At 40.1% G+C, this 19,431-nt stretch overlaps 1 protein-coding gene across 2 annotated transcripts in view; it reads left to right on the top strand.

The window, feature by feature from the left end:
* Window positions 1-2,865: 2,865 nt before the first annotated feature.
* SLIT2 (slit guidance ligand 2) overlaps window positions 2,866-19,431 on the top strand; it is a 369,313-nt gene continuing 352,747 nt past the window's right edge. For both annotated transcript variants that reach the window (XM_001163449.6, XM_001163334.8), the window contains exons 1-3: window positions 2,866-4,955; window positions 7,635-7,706; window positions 8,830-8,901. In XM_001163449.6, coding sequence (XP_001163449.2) covers window positions 4,777-4,955; window positions 7,635-7,706; window positions 8,830-8,901 — 323 coding nt within the window. In that variant the 5' untranslated portion in view covers window positions 2,866-4,776. The remainder of the gene's footprint in view (window positions 4,956-7,634; window positions 7,707-8,829; window positions 8,902-19,431) is intronic.

Here is a 19,431-nt window from a genome sequence, read left to right on the forward strand (position 1 = left end):
GTAATTTCCATTATATTAGGGTTCCATGTCTACGTTTCCAATACAAAGATATTGTGAGAAATATCAGATAATTAAAATGAAAGAAATATCAAATAATTAAAATGAACACATTGCAACAATGGAAAATAGTAACATGAAGGCAGTTAAATTCAAGGAATTAAGTTTCATGAATTTGATCAATGCAATTACTGTTACCTACCTTTGTTTAAAAAGACAGAGAACTATAATTTTTACTCTTCGTTATCTCTTTTTCATAAATTCTCTTTTCTTCCTCCCTTTTCCCATATAACCCAACTTCACAACCTTTTTATTTCAAAAAAATGCAAAGTTTATTAGACATTTAATAACCTACACATTATTCTGATGCTTTTTATTTCTTTGCTGCATAGGTGATTGTCTACATTGTTTCCAAATTATTGTAGGAACTGGATTTTTTTTTTTTTTTTTTTTTGCAAGATAATAGGAGACTCGGATATTGGCTATAGTGGATTCCACTTCTGCTTAATCCAGGTCAGGATTTATGGAGACCTCATGTGGTGACAAGAGGCACCACAGAAGGCTTTCTTCAGGCTGGGTTTAACAGTCAAAGAGAAACTCAGAAATTCACATGGGAGCAAAATAATCCATAAAGAATTAAGACCTAGAAGTTAATGTTACTGAAGCCTGCAAGGCCTTCAATAAACATCCTGCAGTAATACTAATGGAATAATACAGTAATATGTTAAAGGACAGGAGACCTGGTTGTTTATGTATGTATAAAATTCCCCTTATCAACTAAAAAGTTAATAACACAAAAAATAATAAGATATGCCTCTCAAGAATTAATTACAGTCTTTTTTCTGAATGAAATCCACTGAACATAGCTTCTTATTTAAATTGGCATCAAATTTTAAAAAGATGTTTCTGTAGGCATGTTGCTATGTATGTTAGTTTCTCCTTGGTTTTACACAAAACAGAAAGTGATCAGAGATAGAATCAAACTTGAACTTATGTCTGTGAATTTCACTTATGCAACAATATCAATAATATTATTTATAAATATTTGGAATGCAGGATATGTTCTTAGAATTAAAATGGAACAACAATTCTATGTGGTGCACAAAGTTGAACACAAACACCTCTTGTTGCTGACAAGATATTAAAGTTGTGAAATTAAATAAATTAATGTACCAGTAACCATATTTAACCACATAATTTACTGGTACACACTAAGGAAAATTCACTGAGGGTTGGGGGAGCTCCTTCCTCAATGACAGGTACTTGTTCTTTATCTCATTTTCCTTACAAGAAAATGTGACAAGGGCTTCTTTTTTCTCCTCCTCAAGGAAGTTACATAACAGACCTTTAAGCTAAAATCTAGAAGGACAAATGAGTTAATAAATGTCAAATGTTTTTGAAGGTTTTAAAAGAATAGAGCAATATAAATCTGTGGCATTAAAATGAGTAATCCTAAGAGTTCCAATTCAGTTATCAGATGGTACCCTGCCTTTGGGTATGTCCTCGAAAAGGCTTACGTTTTCCAAGGCAGGCAAAATGAGTTAAGTAGGGGTAGCCATTATGAAAGGACATCTTAGAAAATGTTAACCAGGAAAAACGTTAATGAGGATATTGCAGAGATTTTAGGTTGAGCATACTCTTGAGTTGAAGAAATCGGTTACTTATGAGGAAACCTATTATGTGGCAGGCATAGATGCTGGAAATACAAAGAGTTGGACAGGTCTTGCTTTCAAGGAAGCTTCTAATAATTATACAAATAACTACTACAATATGAGGCTGGTTATAGGCGGGGACTTGCACAAATTCCAGGGAAAGCTTCTTAACGTGGAAATGGGAGGAAGAACAACAAGATGATGCATATTAAATCCAAGAGAAGGAGCAGAGTCATTTAGATGTCATTTCAAACTTACAGTGACATTGGCTCTTGCTGGGGGGGAAAGGGGGGCGAGAGAGGCAGCCGTTGCCAGACATACGTCACACTAAAGAGACAAGATGAAACAAGGAAATTCTCTTTCAAAACATAGCGGGGAAAAAAATATCCAGAACTGCCCTGAAATAAAGAAAACCTTCTGGTATAATGTGCGTTGCTAGGGATTTATTTTTTCCCCTCCTTTCTCTCATAAGAGAGTAAAAAATCACACAGATACATTCAAGCCCTTAAGAGTTTTGTGAGAGTATTGAATACCCAAGACATCAACTGACCACGGTGTGGTTCAGTGTGTGTCTACAAAGGAAGGGTTAAACGGAAGGGGGTGGCTTGGAGATAGAAAGGCAAGCATGAAGGTTGGAAAATGCTGTTTTCCAACTTGCAAAAACTGAACTTTTCAGCTCCCCAAAATACACGTGTGTGTCTGTAAGCGCAGGCAGATCTATTTCGGTAGGATTTTTCTTAAATTTAAATCATAATTTCTCTGTTTCTGTCTCTCTGTCTCTTGCTGCGCTGCAAACAGCCAACAGCCCCCTTAAGGATCGCGTGGCAAAAGCTGCAGGAGAGGCACTGGCAGGGCTGTTTATTTATGAGCCGCGTTCAAAGCCGACCTCTCCCCATTCTCCCACTGCAAACGACTATCTCCGAGCCCAGGTCACCTCTGGGGCCAAGGAGTTGGGGGCTGGGGCTCGGGTGGCTCCTTCCTCGGGCAAAGTTTGCCCGCGCGTGGGAGCGAGGGGGCGAGCCAGGGCGCACGGGAACGCGCGCCGCCAGCCGCCGCCTCCGCCCAGCGCTGGCAGCCCCGGCCTCACCTCTCCCCTCTCCCCAGCGAGGTGCGGGCTCCCAGAGCGCAGCCAGGGGGCGGGCCTGGGCCGCGAGGGGCGGGGTCAGGGGGCGGGGGCTCGGGCGGCTATATAAGGCCCGCGCCGGCTCAACTTCGGACTTGGTGTTATTTATTTGGGAAGCTCCCGGACGGCGGAGCTTGGCGGCGGTGGTGGTGGCTGCCGCAGACTGTGGTTAAAAAAAAGAAGGCGGCGGCGGCGGCGGCGGCGGCGGAGGCGGAGGCAGCTGCGAGGCATGGGAGCGCCGAAGCGCCCAGGCGCAGGCCGGAGCTGCCGCGCTTTCTGGGCACGGCGGGAGTGCTGAGCAGAAAGGGGAGCGCCGGGGGCCCGCAGCCGGCTCCGGAGGCGCGGGCCGGGTTTTTGTTTGGCTACGCTGAGCGCCAGTCAGCCCCAGCGAACAACTCCAGTTACGACAACAACCCACCTTCCTTCCAGACAAGCGAGACTTGGGCTGCTGCGTCCGTCCTATTGTTTAGACACTTGCCAGGGGCTCCGGAGTCGGCAGAGCCACCGAGTCCCCGCTCTGAGTCGTCGCCCTCCCTCTCCCCCACCTCGCTCCCTGGAGCGGGAGGCCAGGAAAGCAGTGGGAGAGGGGAAGGGGCTAGAAGGAGAAGGACTACTCGGGACTGCGGCCGCCGCGTCAGGTGCAGCGCCAGGAGCCGGGCGGCGTCGCCACGCCGGCAGGGGTACCGCCACTGTGGCCTTGGGGGACGGGATTCAAAGCCTGGGAAAAGTTGCTGCACTTTGAGAAGGAAGAACCACTAGTGGGAGACCGCCGGGGGCCGGCCGTGGCTCTGCGCCCTCCGGAACCCGGCTCTTGTTTCTTCTACCTTTGCCATCAGGTGTCTGCCGCGGAGCTGCGGCTTATCCGGGAGACGAGCGGGGTTGACACGCGCGCACACACTACTGCCATTCAGCTGCCGCCTGGTTCTGCCTGGAGTAGTGGATCCCACCCGCCCACCTGCCACCGAGCCATTCTCCGGTACGCCCCAGCAGGACGCTGACACCTCCAACCTTGGCCTTTGCCTTTCCACTCCTTCCGGTCTGCCTGGTTTTTAAGTCCGCCCCCAGTCAGTCCCCACTCAGTCGTCGCAGCAGCTCTCATCTTCCACTTGGCCTCTTGGAGTTCCTCGCCGGAGTGCTGACTAGTGGATATTTCTGCCCGGCTGCGGCGGCCCGACTGCCCTTTTGTCTTTTCTGCGTGACCTCGGGGCAGGTCCTGGTGCAGAGCGTCGCCAAGGACGCCGAGCGGGAAGCGGGATTGCCCAGACATCCTTCAGCGAAGTGCATGTGTGTTTGTAAACCATCGTTGGCTGTCGGGAGACCGCGAGGACCGGCCCAGGCTGCGGCGGAGTCGAGGGCGGGGGAGAGGCCGCGGGAGTGAGCAGAGTCCAGAGCCGTGCGCCCCCAGAACTGCGCGTCCGCCCCGTGCACCCCCGCGCGCCATGCCCAGTTGCTCCGCGCGCTCTGCTACGGGCCCGCTGGGCTTCCGCGCCTTCTAGCTTCCGGAGCCCACTTTGATCGGGGCCATAATACCTACTGAGATCCCCTCTTCTGTCTTTTATCTTCGCCACTGGCATCGGATTTGTAGAAGCGTGCGTGGGATCAGAGGACCGCCCTCCCCCCCACAACCGGCCCCTGCATCTTAGCGGCCGTTGGAAGCCCCAGCTCTTTTACCGCCAAGTTCATCCTTGGGAGACAGAAGACGCGTGATCTCCTCTCCGCTGCTCTTGGGGTCTCCTTGCAGCCCTGGCCAGGCGGATTCATCCTCAGGACCTAAAGTTGCCCAAGGAGCTCCTGCTCTGCCAGAGGAGGGTGGAGAGGGCGGTGGGAGGCGTGTGCCTGAGTGGGCTCTACTGCCTTGTTCCATATTATTTTGTGCACATTTTCCCTGGCACTCTGGGTTGCTAGCCCCGCCGGGCACTGGGCCTCAGACACTGCGCGGTTCCCTCGGAGCAGCAAGCTAAAGAAAGCCCCCAGTGCCGCCGAGGAAGGAGGCGGCGGGGAAAGATGCGCGGCGTTGGCTGGCAGATGCTGTCCCTGTCGCTGGGGTTAGTGCTGGCGATCCTGAACAAGGTGGCACCGCAGGCGTGCCCGGCGCAGTGCTCCTGCTCGGGCAGCACAGTGGACTGTCACGGGCTGGCGCTGCGCAGCGTGCCCAGGAATATCCCCCGCAACACCGAGAGACTGTGAGTATGCGCTCTTCGTCTTCACCTCTCCCCATCCGGGCCTCGCACCCCTGCCTCCACTGGAGGAACCTGTCAGCTCAGGGTCCTGTGCCTGGGGCAGCCCTCGCTAGCTCTCCCCCATGCGCATCCTGGGGTTGAGCTCTCCGGGAGGGCACTGGCCAGGGAAGGGCCACTGTCCAAGGAGGGGCGGGTCCGCTGGCAGCTGCGCTAGTTCTCCCTCCCCTGCTCTCGTCCCGCCACTCGCAGCTCCTTGCGGGCTAGTTCTCTGGGGCTGGGGAGCGGGTAGATAGGGGACAAGTACTGGAGGATGCCCGGGGCAAGTGAGACGCCACTTTGTTCTCCAGACTCCATAAACGGAGTCACCTTGCGATTGCCAGCACTCCAGGTCGGTTTCAGAGTCCAGTCCTCGCTCTTGTCGCAGGCTGGCGCGGAGGGGATAGCAGGGAGACTCAAAAGAGAGAAACTTGCCTTCCCCGATTTTGTGTCACCCTCCTGGGGGCGAAGGTTAGGAAGAAGGGGTCATGGAGTGCCTGGGGGTGCTTCTTACAGGTCGCGGGGAGAAGGGTGCCCCAGGACGGCGACACCTCGCATAGTAGCCTCGCGCAGCCCCCCGCCCCCCACTTCTCCGGGGAGGGGAAGACGGCGTCAGGCCCCTAGGGACTTGTCTCAGCGGGCGACTGCGAGGGAGGACCGTGTCCCATCCGTTAAGCGAAGTTAGCACTGGTTCTCCAGCGCGAACCAGCCCAACCAGGTCTTACCACTGCGGCGACCCGGCGGTGCCCGGCTGCCCCCTCCGGCCCTTCCTGCTGAACCCCTGCGTCCCCATCCACCTTTCTGGCAGTTTCTGCGCCCCTTCACGTGGCAGCAGCTCCCCTGCCTTCCCCTCTTCGCGCTCCGTTGCCCGCAGACGTCCCCGCCTCCCTGTCTTTGCGAGTCTCTAATGAAGAAGTAAATGCAGACCCGGTGTTGACGGCCCACGCGCTCCTGATGAGGCGCTTCCAGAGTTCAGCGAAGTGGAGCATGGAGGCCGTTCTCTTTGTGAACGCCGAGGCCGCCGCCCCGCGCCAGTCCGGCCGCCCTAGGCACGTTCCGCTCTCGCGGTTGCATGTGGGCCGGGAGTAAGCGAAGGGCGCGGGGCTAGGCCGGCAGGGGCCAGCGCGTCTGGACTCGTCCCGCGGCCTCTTTGCCCCCGGGGTGTAAGGGTTTCGGGCCGTGGAGAGGAGGCGCTCTGACCCGCACGTCTCCACCCGCGCAGCCCATTGCACTTCAAGTCGCCCTTCTTATCCAACCCATTTCTCTCGCCCTTAGTTTTAAGGCCCAAGTTGAGCCCCTTTTGCTTTGCAAATGGCTCTTCTACCCCCAGCCTCACTAGGTTACTCTTACTCCTTTCTCACCTCTCCGAGCTGGCCAAATCGGGGCTCTACTAGGGGTGCCTTGTCAGGATTCGATCCACATTTGTGTAGGGTGGTGGGTGGAGATTCGTGTTATATCGAATAGCCCAACAATTTTAGGAACAACTGAATGGTACTCTGCTTAGCATGGAGAAGTGGGTTGAGTAGAAAGGAAGAGAAGCCACGCAGAATTCTGTTTTAGCACTTGTCATTTCATGCTATTCAGAACAGTTTAAAGTTTAAGCACGAACATGTCTTACTCAACAAAAAGGGAATGCACTTGGGTGGGTGGGGGTGAGGGGGGAGCGTAGCAATTGAATTTCAGGTCCTTGAAAAAATATACATCCTTATGAGAGATGAACAAAAAGTTTCCAGAAAATAGTTTACTGGGTGCTGACTTGTAAAATTCTATTATTGAAACAGTTTGAATACAGATTTCAAACACGATGTTGTAGAGTCAAAGGTGATATAGAGCTTACTTCTATGAAGAGCATTCAAACCGCAGCAAAGCCTGGTTTTACTTGAAGTGATTGGAACCAGGGCAAGTTTAGATCTTGACCTGAAATGCCAGAAAAGGAGATCGTGACTCCTGAAGGAAAAGTGCTGCAGAAATCTGAACAAAAATGTCAGGGCCTGCATACTATTTCCATTCTTGCCCCTGTTAGTAGTTTTCACTTTACAATCACAGCGGGGTTCCCTGAGCTGCAAATGAAGAATTAAGTTTTAATACAAACAGAATTGTTGGAAGGTAAATGCCTATAAATGCAAATCTTTGAAGTGCAGTTGTTTGGATGGCACTAATTGTTTTCTGTGCCTTAGGAAGTTTCGCCACCATGCTACCTAAGGATAGTGTTCTGAATTTTTATAAAATTTCTTCCTGAATAGCATGAGAAAATTGGGCATTTAACCTCCTGAAGGGAACTTTGTTTTTTGGGGGGGGGTGCCTAACAATTATAGTAAAATAGCAGAATACCTGTGAAATTAATATACAATCCTTACAGAAACAAAAATGGAAAGGACTCTCCCATACACAAAACAAACGAAAACTTTTTTGTGATAATGTAACCACTTCATTTTCTTGTCATATGCCAGCAAGAATGAACCTTGTAAATGTGTTGAGTCATGTTAAAAATATCCTTTTAAAGGTTATCCTCTTCTCCTTCCTACATGCTTTGTATACTACTTTAGTAATTGAATTAACTTTTAGTTCTGATTTACTCTAAACTTTACTTGAAGCAGGTAAACATAGAAATAAAATGGAACTTTCACTTTCTGGTTTTTCTCTTAGGGATTTAAATGGAAATAACATCACAAGAATTACGAAGACAGATTTTGCTGGTCTTAGACATCTAAGAGTTCTGTAAGTGCATCCTCTGTATTTTTAAATAATTTTTAAGGTTGCATATTTTGAATCATTACTGGCCTCAGTTTTTATGACTATTCTGATGACAGTAACATAAAAAATTTAAAAGGTCATGCTTTCCTTTTTTCTGTGTTTATCATTGTACTACAACATTTAATAAAAATTGGGGCTTTTATTTTAAGGTTGGAAGCATGCCATAGAACCAATAATCCAGAAATGACCTCAGATCTTTGTTATACCATACCCTAAGCGCTTTATACATATAAAAATGTTGAATAATTGTTTTCACAAAATGAATAAGTAATAAGAAACATTTGATACTTTTAGGATTTGAAATTAACTAAAATATTTAAGTGGATCTGTATTTTATTATTGATAACAAAAGGATTCTTATTTTTTTGCGAAAATCTAATATCAAGCATTAAAATCAACCATTCAAATTTTCAGCAGAGTTTATAATGATACATTAGTCATATTTTGAGTTTTTGTATTTTGTGTCTTTGTAGCTTCTATAAAATTGTTGCAATATGATTACTTCTTTAATTAGTGGGTTAAATTAGCTGTGAGTAAACCACCACTTGCGAGTCAATGTAATGTTAAATTGTTCTCACCCACAGGATTGTAAATATTGACATCCCAGTAGCCATACAGTTTTGACCATTGTGCATTCAGTGTTCTAAGTTTTAAGAGACACATTTTGGTCATTACAAATTATTCCAGTTGCTGATGTGTATCCATGTCAGAATTGAAGTATGTATATGATGAATTACTGTATTTTGATTCTTTGGTTAAGTTGAAAACCAGTGTACCAAAGAAAGCTATCAAAGCTTCAGTGTCAAGGATTACTCTTCAGATATACTATTAGTTTAAGGGTCAGAGTTTTGACCAGTAAATCTCATGAGAAACTGCATTTGTATTAAGTTTTGTGATGCAGACACTGCTATTTCCCTTCCATGAGTTCACTCAGATATATTATTATTAAATTTGATATTGGATCTCAAATCAGAGCACAATTTAACTTTATAAAGGGAAAGAGTTTACAAGTTTTCAGTTGCTGAATTGAAATTTATTCAGATGGTGAGTGGTAACATTAAGAAGCATGTTATATTTTGCATTTCAGTCAGCTTATGGAGAATAAGATTAGCACCATTGAAAGAGGAGCATTCCAGGATCTTAAAGAACTAGAGAGACTGTAAGTATTTTCAATTCCAAAGTTATGACAACATAACTGTGTTTTTAAAAAATACTTAAATTTCAAGCATCATGTCTTCAATTTCATGTCTTAGGGTTTGAAATTTTGCAGAAAAAGGAGGATGAATGAGTGGTTTTCAGGCTAATTTATGACAAATAGAGTTCCTGAATAAAAAGTTCTAACTTGTAATTAAGCTCAAAAATACAGTTACTTTCCTGAGACATGTATTTCCTTGATAATCATTGCTTTGGTACTTAAAGATGTACAAGCATTTCTTATTCTTCATTTGATTTGTTTTATTTGCTCATGTAGGAAGAAAGGTGGTAATTTTATTTGCATTAATGATGCATTAGGGAAGAGAGAAGTTTTGCTAATTGTTATTTTCATTTTCATGGTGGTGCTTTGTGTGTTATCAGTGACATTTGATGAAATATTTTATATTTTACTAATAAAGATTTACTTTTTGATATTTAGCGTGGTGAACATTGTTATTGTTAATAATTACTTTTCAGTTTTATTTTATTTGGACCTAGCTTTAAAAATATTTATTCTGGAAAAATAATCTAAACATTATGAAAGTAAGAACTGTGTTATCAAATTGTGGTCATTCAAAGTTGGTTTTCTTCCCAAGAAGATTAAATGTAGACTTCAGATTTTAAGATACGTTTTTTACATATTACTTGAGGACTTTAAAAATGTTTACAGTATATATCTGCAAAAGACAAAACCTCTGTCTGAAATAATTAAGATAAATTACAGACTTTGTAATTGAAGTATGAATTGTATGTCTTACATGCCTTGATTATTCAGGTTTGATATGTTTGCATTTTGAAGGCAAAGAAAAGCTCTAGTAACAGAAGCAACAATTATTTTAAGTTTTCATGCCTGCCTTAATAGTCACTTTAAGTAAAAATAATTTTTTTCAAAAAATAATAAAATCTAATGTTCATTTTAAGCTTAACACATATTCAGGTTCACTGGGCAAAAGGGCAGAAGTTAATTCCCTGTAATTGTCCATAAGTAGAAAAATGGTTTGTCCCCTTCCAAGATATTTATAAATATATAGACTATATTTTTATCACCTCAAGTAAAACACAGAAATGTCTACTTTATTTTACTATTGGTCTTTCTCTATGTTAAATATTACAATACAAGGACTATAATTGTGGAATTCAAAATAAATTTAAAATCACTACTTTCAACTAATTTTAGAGGGAAATTAAAATTGGTAAACATTTGGTTGCGTTCATAACAAAGCTTATAAGTTCATAGCCTATCTCTAAATATATAAAAAATACTCTGAAAGTATTTATTCTTTGATCTCCTTGATAGACTATATGATTAGCTAATTCCTAGTAAGTAACTTGCAAAGATATTTTAATCTTTAAGAAAGCATCAATATAATTCAAATGTTTGTTTAAATGAATAGATAATTTAAATTATCATTTAAACTTTATGTTTTCAAGAATAACTTCTAGTCATCACAGGAAAGTATCTTGAGTTTGGTTGTTAACTTCCAAACCATTGAAGGAGTTTTGATGGCTTTTTATGCAGTCTCTATTTTGGTTATATTGTTGTTTTAAATATTTTCAGGGACACTAGAACTAAACAAACTTTCTCATTCTTTTTCAAGTCACTTCAGAGTGTTGTCTGAACTTTCATCTTGAATAAATTAACTTTTCCTAAAACTTATTAACCAGATGCTATATGCTCTGAAATTTGATTAGAGTTGTAAGTAGGTACTATTTTTTGACTTTTACTTCCTCTGGGAATGTCACTTCATCTCAGAACAATTTTCTATTCTACTAAGAGTAAGTCAGATGTTTCAGAGTGGGAGGAGGATTTGTAATTCTGAATGAAAACTAATATATATGCAGGACTTCTTTAAATCACCCCAGCTGTTGGCCAAGAGCAAATATTTCATATTTGTGAGGAAAAGCTGAGAAAATTCCTTTTGTTTACAACTGCCAAGTCCATCTGATGGAAGCACATTGTTATCTGACAGCCAATTCATCTCCTTGGGACTCTGGAATTCAAAACCATTTCTTAGGAACATTGTGGATACACTTTTCAAATATTTATTTTTTAAAAATACATTAAATGGCAAGGCAGGTTTGCTAAGGAATGCATTCAAGTTATTGTGAAACAAACTATTTTAAATTTTGTTCATTGTATTGATTTAAAAAATAAAAACTACAAAAACCCCAAAACTACCCAGAGAGTTCCATAATCAAACTGCTATGGCCTGTGGTATATATCTTTATTTTAGTCAGTGTCATTAACACCAAAAAATTGCTTGCTTTTTCAAAAAGCTGCAAGAGACAATGTGAGAGACAAGAAGAAATCAATAAATTAGCTTTTTATTATGTATTGTGTAAATTTATATGGTTTTTAAGAATTTAGTTGTGAAATTTAAAATTGGAACTCAATTATGAAAAAGGTATAAAATTAGGTTTATGTTGTAAATCCCATTTATATACTGAATAGTGATTTAATTTTTATTCCTTGTATGAAGAACAAAATAAAATAAAAACATTAATTTTATTCTTGTGTAATTTATGGTTTTAAGTTATTTTCATTTTAAAATGATAAAATAATTCTAAATTACATTTTGTGAATATTTCATAGTTATACATTTTTCTTTTTATTTTATGTTGATGGACTTTTAACTTGATCTATAGAAAAATCTGAAAACAGAAGATAAAGATCTATACCTTTTTAAAAATTCAGCTTTTTAATCTGCAAGAAACAGTCATGTGGTTGATTTGAATTTAATTGTAGCATGGAATGGCAAAGTCATTATTTGCAAATCAAAACATTATAGCTATAAAAGATAGTTTTCCCTTTCAAAGAGTGGATGAAATACAGCATTTTCAGATAAACTGTCAAGGAGTCAATAGTAAAATACCTCCTTTCTTTCCTCCTCCTCTCCCTCACCTCCTTCTTTTTTTCTTCCGTTTTCCTTTCTTTCTTCCTTGCCTCTCTAACTAGCTCCTTCCCTCCCCTCCCCTCCATTCTCTTACAACATGAGATAACACATCCTTGTCAGAATGTGGTTGTGCATCACTGTAAAAGGAGGAAGTTGTAATCATGTCTGCATACCATGAGCACACATTATTTTCTGTTTTGACAGTTTGGTTCTGCACTCTCAGACCTAACATGTGCAGAGTCACATTTCCTAGGATGCTCTGTATTGCCAGTGGTACCTGTTTATCTGGGATGAAAATGAAGCCTTCAGAATGTGCCTTATATAGACTGTGTTAGCAGGTCTCCTGTTGTTTAATCAAAAAATTTTTCAAATGAAATGTACTCTACCTAGATGACCAGTTAATTCAATGGAAATTTGGATAAAAAAGTCACAAATAAGCTGCAGTAAGAATCAGGACACTTAGGAAGTATATTTCTTTTATATACCTCAAGGAAGATACCTGTGTATATCTGCAATAAATTCTCCATGCAAAATTATTAATTGGAGTTTTTTTGGATGCTGCATAATGTCCTAGAGGGTTAAAAAAATAACACTGGGACCCAGCAATGCTGTGGGCTTGTGTAAAATTCTCTTGTTCACACACTGTTTATGGGATTAGATACTACAGTCATTCACCTCTATTTTATGGTCTTTTAGGGGGACCCAGATCATGTCAGGGTTCCACTAGTGAAAACAATCTTCTTTTGAAATTTCCTTGATAATACAAATGCAAAAGTATGAGAAAGTTTTTGAAATTTTTTAGGGTTGTTATAGGATGTTTTATTATTTACTCCAAGACTGAAAAGTGAAATGCATATATGCCTAGGTTATGTTGGTAAGAATCAGTAGCATACTGTGAAAAGTCTTGGATATTAGGCTTTGTGTGAACACCGCAACCATCTTGTAACCTTAAAATAAGAAAATTGTGGAAATAACAAAGGCAGGCATGTGGAGTGTTCATCTTTTCCCACCAATACTTGGTAAATGTGTGCTTTTAAGACAAATATTGCTTTAACTTCTCCTAGTGTTAGTATAATTGGGTTTGAAATGACATTTTTCCCACTAGCTTTGTCACTTGATACTCATTTATGCTTGAAAATGAGCTCTGAAAATATTATTATGATAAAGCCATGTAAGGAATCTTGAACAGTCAAGCTGTTAACTTAGACATTTAAAGTTTCCAGCAAGTTGATATAAAGAACATATTCTTTTTAAATTAGAAAAGTCTAAGTCCCTTTACAGTGGAGCCTACATTTGACTAAACACTACATTCTAATGAGATGGTATGTAAAAGACAAATTTTTTTTTTTTAAGGTGATGCTGAATTAGTTCTCCCTGCATACACATACCACTCCTAAGCATGGGACAGACAGTGTGAGTGAGGCTGAGGAAGTATGATGTGGTAGGGTTTTTGTTGTAGGTCTTTACACATGAGTTCAAGTAGAGAATATGTTGTGGAACAGGTCTGAAAGAAAGCATCATTTATCCTGTGTTCATCAAGGATCTGGATATATTCTCTGTTTATCAAGGATTAGTCTCTTCTGACTAATCCGACAAGTTTATAGGCAACACATAACACATACCTTTTCTTAACAGAATGACAGTCTAACGGTGCTAATCTCCTTGGAAAAGAATTCAAGCCCATCTCAAAAGAATTGTTTTCTGGTATCTTTCCACACAAGTTTAAAATCATGGCAGTCATTTTCTTGGAAAGTCTCTTTAAAGGACACATCAAACTCTAACAGAGGCTGAGTATGCACATAGCATAAAATATAAGTGTTCCAAAAGATATAATAGCCATTATATGCCAATGATGTTCACCTATTCGTAAGCAATGTGGTCGATTTTAAATTAGGTTTACTGACGCTGGTCATAGAAAGCTTTAATCCCTGTGCACTGTTACAAGTTTAGCAGAACATTGAATCCATCTGAGAGAATTTCTCATGCAACAGTTTTTATGGGCCTTGAAGTTTAATGGTGGTGGGAAGGCCCGTTTGCTCTTTGTGGACCATTTTATAAATTCTGAAGCAGTGAGGGTGTTTATTTTTCCCACATCTGTTTTGGGTCCTCTTTTGTGACAGTGTTTGCTGGATGCCGTGTCCTTTATACCTCCCCTGAAATGAGTAGTTTAGTTTGCACTGTTACAATGTATTTGTGGAAGCAGCCAGTGTCAAATATTTTACATTTAATTCCCTCTCTCATTTCTTTTGGATACCTTTCTGCTTGAATTGTGTCTTCTAGACTGAATTTCACAACTTGACATGGAAAGAGAGACATTTCTGCATGGACTTCATATATATTGCCATTATCTTTTTTCAAACCAAGTGTTATCTGCTGGACTGGAAAGCATATTGATGAAAATGCTTTCAGAACGAAAGCTTGATAATAGGGCTGTGATTTGATCTCATCAATATTGCTTTACGATAATATTTACAGAAAATTATTTGTGTGTCCTCTCTGCAATGTCCATATACTCTGAATACAGATGGACAGTTCTGGAGCATTGGCTCTTTGCTGCAGTTTGAGGTTCTAGAGTAAAAGCACAGAGTGTGGATTATCTAGAAATCCCTGTTCTTCGACATCTTATTTTATCTGCTGATGCTTGGTGTCTCATGGAATACCAGGCAAATACACATCAGTTGTACTGTTGATTATGGTTTCTAACCAGATACAAGCTCCCCTTTCTCCTTTTAAAATCAGAAACGCTAGAAAAGAGTGATATCAGAAAATCTTTGGTTTTAATTCCACTGAGGGAGCTTGATCACCTTGCTTCATCTTTCAAAACTTCAATTTCCTCATCTTTAAAACAGGGATAATCATTATATCTCATAGTGGCAATAAGTAAGATAATGTGCATAGCTTCACAAAATGCTGGGCACACAGCACTTAAATAACTATTATTCTGCATTTCAACATACCTCTCATATTTCTCAATAGCTGAGTTTAGGAATTATTTTATATTAGCTGCTAAAGTGTATATATGATCCATTTGAATTTTTACGACCATATTTACATTTTTAAAAAATGTTCTTCCTAACGTAGTATATGGTCAACCGAAGAGATGTGAAGAAAAGCTTAACAACCCTTCAATGGTTATTTCAGAGTGTTTCTCATAGTCTCTCTGAGTATATAGAGAAATACCGGGAAGTAAGGGGATAAAAGAGGGAGCAATATTTTGCTAATAAGTATTGACATCCCTAGCAAGGAATACAAGGGATTAAGTTATCATTGATATCACTGCTGAAGATGTAAACTTTATTTTATTTACATAATACAAAATAAATTTTAAAATCTGTGCTTTAAAAGTGTTAAAATAAAAACATTTTATAAGAGAAGTCAAAATTTACCTGAGAAGGTGGCAAAAGAGGGGGCTAAATAGTTTTATGCTTGATCATTCATGTAGGAGAAATAGGAGGTTAGAAATGGTAGGCTTTGAGGCAGCATTTATCAAACATTTATTACAGACCTAGCACGCTGCTAAAAACACCTTATATTTACATGTAAATATGACATGTAAATATGGAGCACAAAATTTTACTGGCTTTGGTAAAACTGTTTTCATATTACGTTTTGAATTAGATGGAAGGTTGTGAACATTAATTGAATTGAGGTGAAAGTCACAAAAAGTAAGAGACTATAACCTCTGCTAAAGGACAAGAGTCACAGACACAGCTGGCAGATAATAATTCAAAACAATGTTTGTCAATACGTTCAGGCTGCCCTTCAAATTGAGGTTGTTAAGAATCAGTGTTTCAGAGGCCAGTGGTGTTTTGTGCAATGCAGAAAGATCATTCTCTCTTCTGAAAGTCAAACTCAAAAATAGCTGGTAGCACAGAGCAAACAGTTACTGGAATCCTTTCTCATCTTTGCCCTGGGAGAAAGTATCTTAGAGACATACATTACACACCTTTCTGAAACTGTGAATTGCCATCTAGAGAATTATCAAGCATTTCTGGGATGTTGTGGGCAGATTCCATTGAGGGGTGATGACACATGACTTATATATCACTATATCTCTGTCTCTCCTTTGATACCATTGAGTGTCTGTGCTCTCAACAATGATAATTGACTCACCTGGTCTGTTTAACAAAGCTAATTTATGTTGGCTCCCATAAATAATCCTCTGTGATATCTTTAATTCACTACATGCTGTTTCCTGTTCTGGAACCATCAGATTTAACTTCAACTCATTTACGTTAGAGATCTTATTCTGACACGATCATCTTCAAGCTGTTAAGCAAATTTCTGTCACAATTAGAAGCTAGGCTACTTTTTCTCTAGCTCTGTTTAGTAATTGTTATATACCTTAATAGTCTTTAAAATAAGTTTAAATTTTAAATAAATGCTCTTTATTTTAAGGATTTAATTTCTGGTGATTGCACAGGCGGCTATCCTTTAAAATTTTTCTTTAATATTTTGAAAGTTTTGCTTTTTCTGTTAATGTTTGTATAACCATTTAACCTTAGTATGGATGGAAGAGAGAATAGAAAAATTGGAGCCAAATGTGTATTGATACTGCTTTAAAGACAATAAAAGGGAAACGTATACTGTTTTGTTGTATCCATATTACCACATTACTTACTGTTATCTGTCCTTTTTGTGCAATACCACCTTGTCTTATCCTAAAAACAGAAACGTATCTGGTGGGTTTAGACATATAAAGATCACTCATAATAACTTTCATGAAATAATTATAAAGTACTACAGTTCAGAGAAGAATTCTTCGTATATATTTTCAGTATTTTTTTCTGAAATTTAAAATACCTAGTTTTCAACAGGTGTTTAAAACCATGAGCTGAACGTAGAGCTAGCTTTTTTAAAAAATAAAACTTTGTTTTATTTACAATTGCTTAGTTCATAGATATTTAAGAAATGGATCAAATAAATCTATGTTTTGCCTCAGGGAATACAGGTGAAAAGGAAAGCTTCAGCATTATATTATTCTGAATTATTGTTTAGGAATGTTTAAGACTATATTTTTTCCAGAGGAGTGATTCAGAGGGTATGTTTTAGTGTCATACCACCTTTATTCAGGCCCTAGCTTTATGTCTTTGAACTCTGCACTTCTCTCCAGAACAGCAGTGAGAATTGTACTTACTCATGGGGATGTGGTGAGGAGTGAATGAGATAACTTGTATAAACCTCTCAGAATAGTGACCATCACCTAGTAAGCTTATTACTTACACAGTGAATTAGAACACATGTTAGCTATTAGTTACACAGTGAATTAGGAACCACTGGGAATAAGAAAGGGATAATAATTAAGAAAAAAAAAAAACACTTCTTGTTTCCAGTCTGAAAAATCTGCTTTCTCACAATATATGAAACTATACTGATGTAGACTCGTTAACAAGAAAGCTGGTAGCAGCTGTTACTCACTTATATCTCTGAATTTGTTTAAACACATTGAATTCTTTCCAGCTTCTAGGTGATGCTGAGAATCACATCATCAAGGATGTTGATGGAATGGAAAGGAGGAAACTATTGTCTGGGGCATGTGAAAGCAGGTTTGACAGCCAGAGAATGGCATCAAACCCAAGGCAGGTGCCTCAGGGAGGATGCCAGAGGAATGTTGGCTTAATATAAAATGTAAATGCTAGGGCCTTGCTGAAATATATCAAAATACTAAGAGAACAATCTGTTCTCATTCAGCATTTCCTAAGAACCTACTAAGGGCCAGAGATTAGGGAATGTTGACTGAGAGCAGGCTGCTCTCTTTGGCTTTTCATATGGTTCAGAACTTACTAAGTGCCAGGGAAGAAGGGAGGGAATACAAAGATTTAGTCTTTATGCTTGAAGAGCTCACAGTCTAGTGGGAAAGAGACCAGTACATGAATAAATATTACACAGTGTAAGGGACTCTTGCTTATCAAATGCTGTGGGGACACAGCCAAGAGAAGCACTAACTTTTTGTAGGAGAATCAGAGGAAGGTTCACAGAGGATGTAAGAAAGCACCATTTGGAGAAAAGGAGAAGCACTTCATAAAGAGAACTGCCTCTGCAGGGCCCAGGGGCTTGCCGAGAATGCTTGCTCTGGCTAGAGAATAACAAATGAGGCTGGTAAATCTCGTGGTTTGGATTACATCATGAGAGCTCATTTCTGATGTTTTAGAAATTGGAATTGGCTCTTTGGACAATGGAGGTCCTTTCAAGAGTGGCTGCATTCCTAGAAAAAAATCTCATTACCACTGTTGCAAATATTTGTAATATATTTTTAGAGGGAAATACAACAAAGTAACAATCTGCATTTCATTGAAATTGTATAATGCTAGACTCTGGAAGTACACTGTCTTCAGAATCATACCTAACAGAGAACAAATAAATGAAAGCTTTTGATTTGACTTTAAATTTTACCTTGTTATGTGCTTCATTTAAAAAATTAGCGTGTAAGTGGGAAGTAAATTCACTCCTTTACCACTAATTTTACTATTTGCCCCTACTTGTCTTGTCATACCTTTTTTTATTAGTATGCATTTTATTAAGGCCTGAGAATGTTTCTGTAGATGATCAACTTCTTTCTGAGTTCACATAAAGTTATGGTGCCATCATTGCTTCATGACATTTTTTAGAATGGAAAGAAGTTCTGAAGTTTACCTGGTCTCGCTTCTCACTTACAGGATTTTAAAAAATTATATCATTTTCCAAAAAAAATTCATAGCCTCTGCTTGAATACATTTTGAGATAAGCAGTTGAGAGTTTCCATTTCTTAATAGCTAATTCTTAGAAAGGTCTTCTGTATTATCAAATTTCTTAGGAGTTACAATCAAGGGGCCCATTTCTGCCCTCTGGAGACTAAATAAGTATAATTCTGCATCTACCCGATGACCCTTGCAATATGTCAAGATTGATATGCCCTCTTTTCCTGTCCCTTTTACTATTTATCTTTAAAACTTAAGAAATACCTCTGGTTTCCTCAGTGTGACATTACTTTCTGGAACTATATCCAGAAACTATACTATATAATATGCCTCTACTCCTCTCGAGCTAGGCAGCTTGTAAGTCATTTGAGTGCAAAATGTTACATCAGCTCTTTATCGTTTTATTTAGATTTGGGAAAAGCAGAGAAATAGACAGTTATTTTAAATTAAATGTTAAATTGTACACTGAAAACAGATGGGATTGGGATATGACTACATCAGAGATAGTATTTGCCCACTCTTTCTTTAATAGGTGTGCATACCAAGCATCAGGGCTTAAATTGAGTTAGAGTTGCAATCACACTCTTTTCTAAAACATTTAAAACATTCCAATTTACTTAGACATTTTAAAACATTACTTAAACTGATTTGACACAACTGTTAGTTATAATGCTGAGCCTTAAATTCAGTTAAGGGTTGGAAGCTGTGGGTTGAGGTTTGAACTCTGGGTTGGTATTCTCCTGATTTTGCCTATGGGACAAATCATGCTGACAATTTCTCACACCTTTTTTTTTTTCCTCCCAACTACATGAAAAGCTAAGAAAGTTGAAATTTCCATCTCCCCACAATTCCTTGGCTGAACTTTTAGGCCAATTGGGACTGTGTATGGATTATTTTAGACACCATTCACTGTGGTATTTCTGC

This window comes from Pan troglodytes, chromosome 3, assembly GCF_028858775.2.
Source record: "Pan troglodytes isolate AG18354 chromosome 3, NHGRI_mPanTro3-v2.0_pri, whole genome shotgun sequence".
Taxonomy (NCBI): domain Eukaryota; kingdom Metazoa; phylum Chordata; class Mammalia; order Primates; family Hominidae; genus Pan; species Pan troglodytes.